The sequence below is a fragment of the Mastacembelus armatus genome, chromosome 11, assembly GCF_900324485.2.
Source record: "Mastacembelus armatus chromosome 11, fMasArm1.2, whole genome shotgun sequence".
Lineage (NCBI taxonomy): Eukaryota > Metazoa > Chordata > Actinopteri > Synbranchiformes > Mastacembelidae > Mastacembelus > Mastacembelus armatus.
The window spans coordinates 15,037,311-15,046,822 of NC_046643.1; the positions used below are offsets into that span (position 1 = coordinate 15,037,311).

The 9,512-nt window shown below is 39.1% G+C and overlaps 1 protein-coding gene across 5 annotated transcripts in view; it reads left to right on the forward strand.

The window, feature by feature from the left end:
• celf3a (cugbp, Elav-like family member 3a) overlaps positions 1-9,034 on the forward strand; it is a 36,977-nt gene extending 27,943 nt beyond the window's left edge. For 3 of the 5 annotated variants that reach the window (XM_026299662.2, XM_026299661.2, XM_026299665.1), the window contains 10 exons: positions 136-264; positions 1,444-1,523; positions 2,019-2,162; positions 3,481-3,625; positions 4,353-4,502; positions 4,671-4,730; positions 5,302-5,406; positions 6,229-6,372; positions 6,494-6,626; positions 8,902-9,034. In XM_026299662.2, the coding sequence (XP_026155447.1) occupies positions 136-264; positions 1,444-1,523; positions 2,019-2,162; positions 3,481-3,625; positions 4,353-4,502; positions 4,671-4,730; positions 5,302-5,406; positions 6,229-6,372; positions 6,494-6,621 (1,085 nt within the window). In that variant the 3' untranslated portion in view covers positions 6,622-6,626; positions 8,902-9,034. Of the gene's footprint in view, positions 1-135; positions 265-1,443; positions 1,524-2,018; positions 2,163-3,480; positions 3,626-4,352; positions 4,503-4,670; positions 4,731-5,301; positions 5,407-6,228; positions 6,373-6,493; positions 6,627-7,096; positions 7,432-8,901 lie in introns of those variants that run through there. The other 2 variants (XM_026299664.2, XM_026299663.2) reach the window with 2 other exon arrangements.
• Positions 9,035-9,512: the final 478 nt, after the last annotated feature.

Sequence of the window (9,512 nt, forward strand, 5' to 3'; positions counted from 1 at the left end):
TACCTGGTGGTGCTCTGAAGTATAGCAGGCTGATATCCACCCAGAGTTGTAATTGTTTGTTATAACTCTCACTCGTATTATCCACACATTATCCTGTTTCCTCCTCTCCCATCTTGGCGATCTCATTCCCCTTAGAAGACAGGAAGCTGTTTGTGGGTATGCTGGGAAAACAGCAGACAGACGCCGATGTGAGGAAGATGTTTGAGCCGTTTGGCAGCATAGAGGAGTGCACGGTGCTCCGTGGGCCTGATGGTACCAGCAAAGGTAAATGTCATGGACAAGATAAACAATAAGAAAAAAAAAAAGACTCAATAAACAGCATTATAATAGAAACAAAGTACAAAAAAGTAAAGCATAGTACTGGATAAAAATATTAAAAGTTACAACTTGCCCCCAAGTTGTGATAACACCATAAAGTGTTGTGTTTCTGTTGCATTACAGACTTACATAACAACGTGATGCCATACAGATTGAATTATTTTTTTATATATAAAAAATATATTCAACCATCCATCCACTTTCAATTTTTTTGAACAGAAACACCTGTTTTAAAAAATTGTAATAGACTGACAGAGTACTTCTCATCATCTGGTAATCTATTCCAAATTTTTGCTTGCACACATTAAAATGTGTCATATCCAAATGAGCTATACCAATGAATTTTGACTAATTATAGTATAACACTCTGGCTGGCTTGTAATCATGGCCTGGTGCCTGTGCTTTTAGGCATTTATACACATGATTTATTGCTAATACTGAACCCTGTTAGCAGAGTTTAATCATTTAACAGATATAAACAGATAAAAATAAATGGAATAATGGAATCTTTTTTAAATTACCCAGAGTGATCAGACTACCTAAAGCCCTAAGCACTAAATTCACATTTGTGCTAGTGGATAAAATCCTCAGTGTGCTCGGTAAGCTTCACCACCCTTCACAATTTCCATAACACCCGTCACTCAGGTGTTCTTTAGCTCTTTAGCTTTTAAAGTACTGCAGTATGAAATGACTGAAGTGCGGATCATTGCTGTGACATTGACTTTTACATTTATTTTTAACCAGCCCTGAGAATTTGGCCTGCGGCACATCACCATCATGTGAATGTAAATGGTTTTTGTCACTTAACAACAATGCTAATAATATTTGCCATGTAAATCAAAGTCCGGCGACAGTTCAAACATGGATGCTAGATTTTTCTGCGTTTGTTGCAGGAGGCATGACTAATGGTGCAATAGGTTTTATGGGTCATGGCTAATGATGCGTCTAGTGGGCCGTGATTGATGAAGCAATGAATGTTTTCTCGACCATGTTTAATGATGCCTTGGTAACGGATGAAGCACTAGATGTAAGACGGCTCCTAATGTGTTTTTAAGGGGAAGTACTTCCTTTATAACGTGTGTGTTTGTGTGAGGCCATGTTTAATGGTGTTGTCGTTTTATGTAGGGTGTGCATTTGTAAAGTTCCAGAGCAATGCCGAGGCCCAGGCTGCCATCAGTGCTCTGCATGGGAGTCGTACTTTACCTGTAAGTCCCCCCTACACACACACACACACACACATACACACACACATGCACACAATCACACACAGAAACCACATGGCTATTTCCAAATATACATGTGGGCTACACATAAACTCAAATAGACACACTCAGATGCTCCAAATCCAGTCATTTAGACACTCAAAATGGTGACTCAGCTAATAGTCACCACTTCTCATTTCTGTCCCCCTCCTCCACACACGCACACACGCACACACGCGCACACACACACACACACACACACAGGACCTTTTTTTTTTTTTTTTGTAAAGTGTGCTCCTTTGCTTTTTTCTGTTGTAGATGATTTGTCTTGTGGTTCGCAGCAAATTAAAAGAACAACTAACTTTATGTGAAAACATGATCCTTAACTGCTAGACCCCCAGGATGCTCATTTGTTTTTTATTACCTGCTTTAACCCTACTGAGTAGTGACATTTTTTCTGATGTCAAGGAGTAATGATTTTCTGTGTCTCCTCCTCAGGGAGCCTCATCCAGCCTGGTGGTGAAGTTTGCTGACTCAGAGAAGGAGCGAGGGCTCAGGCGGATGCAACAGGTGGCCTCTCAACTGGGAGTCATCAGTCCCATGACCCTGCACCTCGGGGCCTACAACGCTTACACACAGGCCGTGAGAAACACACACACATACAGTACACAGTACACAGTACACAGTACATATTCACTTCAATTCAATTTTATTTGTATAGCGCCAAATCACAATACAAATCATCTCAAGGCACATATGTACTGTCTTACAGTACACACACTAACAATATATCAGTCTTACTGAGAGGTCTAATGAAATACAGACTAAGTAATGTGTCTGGCCTCATGTATGGTTCATGTCCTAAACATACACGATTTGTTAACATGCATGTGACCCCACTAGACTAATGGGAGACATCTGGTCTAATTTGATCCATCTGTGTGCCTGCTGATGGTTTGGGTACTTATGTGATCGGTGCTTGGTCCACAACAAAATTGTCAAAATTAAAACAGTCTGTTGTGCAAGAAGGTTTATGAAGCCCCGAATTAGTTGACGTTTTCCTTAAGTAGAAGTAAAAGTGCTGAAGTAAAAGCCGATGTTCTAAAAAGTTAGAAATCTTACTCGATTTGATGAATTCCATGTGATTAGAACAGAAGAGTTTTAATGTGAGAGTAGATTATTTTAACGGGAAAAATGACAATTTACAGTGTAGTCACATTTCTGCTCTTGTCTTTGCTAACTGACTGTTCAGTGTAAATGGTTTTCGATTTGGCTCATTTGCGGTCGTTTAATTTGTGAAGCTTAAGGAGGCTTGACAGCATTTGTACTCTGCACTGAATACTTTCACAAAGATCCGTACATCATTAAGACCTGAGCTAAAACAGAGCCTTCTTGCTGCGAGGCAACACTGGTGACCACTTAACCACTGTGATTCCCTTAAGTAAAACTGTTTACCAGAAATTACTAAAGGAGAAGTGCAGATATTTTTGGCAGATACATAAAAGCAGTGGTAGAAGTAAAAGTAATCAGGTTGGAGGACAATGTGATTTGAAGACAGATTATTTCCCTGCTTTGACCATAATGACTGATTATGAAGCGTCTGCACTGGTGTGCAAAAACAGAGCAGGTCACCAGGGAGCAGTGCTCTGTTTTGCAGCATGATAGAGATGTAGCTTTCAAATGAATTGACTCCTGACTGAGGCTTATACTGGAGCAATCACAATTTCATCAAATGTTTGATTTGTGTGACTGGATCACATTGTTTTGAGATAGTTATGAATGTAGATTGTAATCATTGGCTAAAGTTCTCTGGCTACTTTACAAACCCAAGATTAGAGTCAAGGAACACGCACTGACACACAGTACACCCTGCAGTCTAAACACAGTCCATCCTCTAAACACTGACTCTCATGACTCTCTCTCTCCCTTCTCTCAATCAAAACCTCTCTCTGCCCTCCAGCTGATGCAGCAGCAGGCCCTGGTAGCACAGTCAGCCTACCTTTCTCCTGTTGCTACGGTGGCGGCAGTTCAGATGCAGCAGCTCGCCGCCCTCAACCCCAGCAGCATCATTGCCACGCCGATCGCATCCATCACCCCCTCCTCAGGTAATGAGAAGCAGGGATGTCTGGCCCCGGCTGGCCTTGATTAGATTTCTGCTTGAAATATGAGAAGAGATACAGAAGGAGAGATTGACCTAAGAGGACAAAATAATAAACATTCATTTTGTCATTTCTTTTTTCAGACTGTCATATTAGCTATTACTTCTATGGTATAAAAACCAGCAAGCTTGTAATTGAGTTAGACTCCACTATACCCTAAGTACATGGATAATTTACATTATAGCTCAGCTCATTCTGTACATTTGAAGCTGATGCCAGGATTGATATTTGAAAGTTTTAAAAATTGCTAACAAATGTGACTTATATTCTTTACAAAAACACAACAAATACCATTCTGATAAGGATGCTTTAATGTTGTTTTTTAAGAAGTAGAACAAATATATATACTAAGATATTTTACAGTGTAAAATATATCTGTCAGAGCTCCCTGGTGGAAGAACTATGTCTTTAAATTACTTGAAACATCTGCAGTATCTGCAATACATTCATATCCGCCTGGTGATTTAGGCTTTTTTCCTAACAGTCCATGTTAGAAGTGCAACAAAACTATTTTCATTTACTTAATGATGAAATTGAAAATTGATATTTTTATGTGATTGATAAAAAACAAATATTGTTTCAGTAGATGTACTTTTCTGTAGCTTGTTTTGTTGCAGCTGAAGTATTTATACTGTATATAAACTATAAATTAAAAAGAAGAAAATGTCTGCAGGTACCAGCAGTCCACCCTCCATCGCAGCCACACCTGTTCCTGCTCTGCCTCCACCAATCGCAGTAAACAGCTACGCCTCTGTGCCAGCTCCGCCCAATGGGCAATCAGCAACTGAAACCCTGTACACCAATGGGGTTCATGCCTATCAAGGTACAGCCATCACAGCCTCAGCAAAATCAATTCCTGCTTCGATGTGCAAACAGTGAGGTCTAATTAAGTAAAAATAAAGTGCTATATGTTATTTGGAGCATGTTGATATGCCCCACTTTTCTGTTGTTGTGTATAGCAGTTGGTGATGGTGTGTTTATTATGTCACAGCTCAGAGTCCTGTCCTGGATCCCCTGCAGCAAGCTTATACAGGCATGCAGCACTATACAGGTGAGCCCCAGCCTCAGTATTGACTTTGTTAGATGTGCACAACATAAAGCCATAAAGTGTATTAGAAATGACATTTATTTTTTTAGAAATGCATTTTCTTGTTTTGCTGCTGCTGCTGCTGATAATAATAAGCTGTTCTACCTGAGGTATCAGTGTTTGTAGGAAAAAATGTACAAATTTCCGATAAACGAATAAGCTCTGAAATGTTTTTTTATGCTGAACATTTTTTTGTTCCTAGAAAAAAACATTTTACTCTGTGTAATCAGAATGTAAAATAGTTTTATATAACATAATGGAATGCAGCTACATTAGCTTTGCACTTCCCTCTACCCAACACTGCATGTGTAAAATAGATATTTACATCTAAAGTTAAAACATGCACATATATTAGAAAATGTAAATAACTTGCAGCTCTGTAGACTGAGTCATGCAACTCAAGCTTTATGCAAAACATCCATCCAGTGTTAGCAAATCTGTTGGTCGGAATGCAGCTCTCTCACATGTTATTTTGAGGAAAAAGCTATAAGTTTGTAATGCTCTTCCTGCCTCACCTGTATCTCCTGTCTGTCAGCCACCTACCCTGCTGCCTATGGTTTGGTGGGACAGCCATTCCCCCACCAGCCCACACTGGTGGCTCAGCAGCCGCAGCAGCCGCAGCAGCTGCAGCAACGAGAAGGTAAAATCAAAGAGCTGTGCACACACGTGGATAATCATATCTCAGATAAACATTCCAGTGGCTTTGCATGTTCTAACCCTTTTACCACAAATCACACATTACGTCACAGTTATACACTTTGCAAATAATTCTGCTGTGTTTTTTCTATGATTGTAGGTGACAATCACTTATGTAAGAATGTAAATGGGTTAGCAGATTTTTAAAATTAATCTTGTCCAAACTAGGGCTGCTGATACCATTACCATCATCAAATATTCTGTCCATATTCTTAGATTATTTGATTAATCATTTAGCATAAAACGATTGCATAAATGAATGCAAAACTTTAAATTATGAAATCATCTACAAAGGTGACAAAATCCAACTATCAGCACATCTAAAACTCACTAATTTATGCTGATAGGCAGGTTTTGTTACCTTTGGGTAGAGCTACACTTGCAGTTTTCACTTTTTTCTGGGTGATGTGATAAGTTAAGTCAACTCACTGCTTAGTGTTTCAAATGTCGTGTACCGACGTGAGACAGGCATTAATATTTTAATCTAACCTTTGGCAAATAAGCTCAGTTTACCAAAATATCAAACTACGCCTTGGCATTTCACCTTCTGTTCTAATTTTTCCCCTGCTCTGTTCTACTATTTTGCTCCTTTATTGAGTTTTTTAATTAATTTCCCATTTTTTAGTTGTCTAACCTGTCATGTAAACCATCCCTGAGTTTAAAGAAAAGAGCTTTATAATTGAAATGTATTGCTGTTCATCTGAAATTGAATGTTTCCTAAACCTAGTCTGTCTCGTCTCGGCGTCTCTCCTGTGTTTGTGTGCAGGTCCAGAGGGCTGTAACATCTTCATCTACCACCTGCCGCAGGAGTTCACTGACTCTGAGATACTGCAGATGTTCCTGCCCTTTGGGAATGTCATCTCTGCAAAGGTCTTTGTTGATCGTGCCACCAACCAGAGCAAATGCTTCGGTGAGTCACAGTGATGGCAAAAGAAATGGTAATGTCTGTGTCTCGTGTGAGTAAAAATGCTGCTGTTGCCATGTCATGAATAAATATGTTCGATTATTTCACCCCATCATGTCCTCCTCAGGTTTTGTGAGTTTTGACAACCCTTCCAGCGCCCAGACTGCCATCCAGGCCATGAATGGCTTTCAAATCGGCATGAAGAGACTGAAGGTCCAGCTGAAGAGGCCCAAGGATGCCAACAGGCCTTACTGAAGGAGGTGAGTTACTGTAAATCGACATATTTGAGAAGATGGGGAGGGCTCAGGGAGGGATTGATAGACAGCTGTAAATGTTGTCATGAAGTTAAAGAGACAGAGTGGATGTAATTGGGGGCTCAGTACTTAAATGGCTGGCTTTCATGTGGAACTGAAGAAGTCAGTATCCCTACAGTAGATTAACTTTAATGAGGTGGCAGTACTCTAAAGATACCATCAATGTGAAATACATTACAAAGGTCAGCGGATGTCTATGCTGTGTAAAAGTGACTCCGTTTTTGTTCAGGATGAAGGGAGTTTTACTGAGAAGTATATTTTTGCTCTCATGTTCTGTCTAACCAGTGTTCTGTCGCAGGGCTGAATCCCAACTACTGTTCATCATTAATTTTTTGTTTTACTTTTCATTCATTGTTTTTGTGCTGTGCCACATGCCATTTTTCCTGAAAAAAACAAAACATCACACCACTCTCAAGACTGTCCCGTCCATACATATATCTTGGAGATGTGCGTCGCTATGGCTACGGTTGCCTAGCAACCGCTAAAACCTCCCCCCTTCCTTCTCACCGCGTTGTAAGTTAATTGGCCTTTGTTGGTTGCTGTGGCGATATTGCCTGTGATGGTTGCCATTAGCATTTTTTATTTTTGGGCCGTTGCCTTGATTCACCATGCTCAACTGCATGGCGGGTTACTGTGGCGACCATGAACTGTGTTTGGTGCGTTGTGAGTTTCCTCTTATTATTTTGTCCTGGTTTTAATCCTTGCAAACACTGATCAATAACTGTCACTTTACCTCAGCGTCTGTAAGTAACTGATTATCATGACATGCTGTTTTTTTTTTTTCCTCTAAAAAGCTTCAGAGCTAAGAGCTAAATTATCCTGTTGTGCATCAAATATGGATATATTAGAATTTATTTTCTTTTGAAACTTTTTTGGTTTTGATTAGTTTCCTTTTTGTTGTCTGTCATGATTATCATTCTTACATATCCCCTCTGTTTAGTTGGTTGGTGTGGTAGTTTTCGGTGAGTGCAGGGTTTTTGTTTGGTTGTGACTCAATTCCAAGTGACTTTGTGCCTGAACTTTGTTTGGTTTTTGTGATATTGAACATGTACCGACTGTGCCCCTGTGCTGTATATGGTTGACAGCATAGTGTTTGTGTATGACTGCGTCTGAGTGTGAGACTAAAAGGTGTGTGCATTTGTATTTATGCTTTATGTTTTGTATTAAGTATATCTGAAAAAGTTATTTGTGTGTGCGAGTGTTTGTGTGTGTGAGAGAGAGAGAGAGAGAGAGTGTGTGTGTGTGTGTGTGTGTTCTATCAACTGAGACACTAATCTTACTAGAAGGTTCTGGGTAAGGCTGTTTCGTTCCTGTGACACGTGCTGCTGGCTGAGGAACTGCATTCCTCTGTAGGAATTCTGGGACACAGGAAATAATAACCAAAACCGTAATATATCATATCATTTTCAACTTCACATTGAAAACAGCAAGAAAATTCATAATATTCCTTATGAACAGTGTATCTGCAGGTCATTAACAAGTCAATAAAAGTTTCCTTAATAATGATCTCCTTTAAAAAGGAAAAAGAAATTGAGTCGCTTCTAATATAAATAAAAATATAAGGATGTTTCATCCCGATATATTTGATCTTTGGTATCTCAAATTAAAACTGGAATTTATAGAAAATAATGTGAGTTTGACTGAAAGCTAAGAGCAATAACTGCTTGTTTTTATACTTATAAGGGAAAGAGGACACATAATTACTACTCTCATACACTATAAGTAATAAGACTGATATTAAAAAGACTAAATTTTGTTGAACAGATGTTTCTGGTGCCTGCAGATGCCCTGTTGGCGGCATCCTGCATCACCAATCAAATATGTGGTGCAGGATATAAACCTTCCTGATAATTTGCAGTTTGAGTCAGTGTCATGGTTCTGAATATTATTTGAATAAATGTAAACTAAACTATTTTTTTTTATTGCACACCAGAATTCCTACTGTGCATGTTCTGAGTTAATTTGCCTGCCAAAAGAGATGACAAACTATTTTCTTAGAACGTGCACATACTTGCAGCAGTATGACTGTCACTATTTGAGTTGCATGAACACTAGTTGATTACTGAGACTCCTCTTGAAGCATCAAGCGTGTATCAGTGTGTATCACAGACACCCCTCTACTTCCAAAGTGTTAAAGTTGTGTGTTTCATTTCTGTGGTTTGGCTTAAAAGGCTCTGTGTTCTTTTTTTGTCCCCTCTCTCCTCTTTTTCTTTACTTCTAGGAAAACTTAAAGAGTTCAATCAAGGAAACCACTTGGGATGTCCCAGCCTTTTTTGGTTGTTTGACCAACCGTATAGCACAGGAGCAACACTTCACAAACAGCAGTATCACGTGTATGCGCTTACAAAAAAAAACAAAAAAACAACAACAACAGCAGTAATATCAGCAACAAATACAGCTACAGAATCCGCATCTGCAGTATCCGAAGTGCTCTGGCGTTCCTTCTGTATCATTCCACAGCTGGATTAATTTATATTATGTACATACTCTATTGTCGGCAACAAGATGTACATGTTAAGAAAAAGCATATCACTGATGTTATTCTACTGAACAGGGTTTTAACTGTATAGTGTGATTTGTGGTCTATGGCGTTAACAGAAGGCCAGTCTACACAGTTGGAGGCAAAAGAAAATACTATTCTGTATGATTACCATTGGTAATATTGTTATGTAGAGTTAGTTTTATTATTTATACGTAAATTAAAAACATGGGGTAATTAAACTGGAAGAGAAATGGATTTCCTCTCATTGTACATACTTTAGTTTAAAAATAGGGGTAAAAGGACTTTAAAACTTCACGAGTTAAGATTCTCTGCTGCCGCTACTTTTCAAA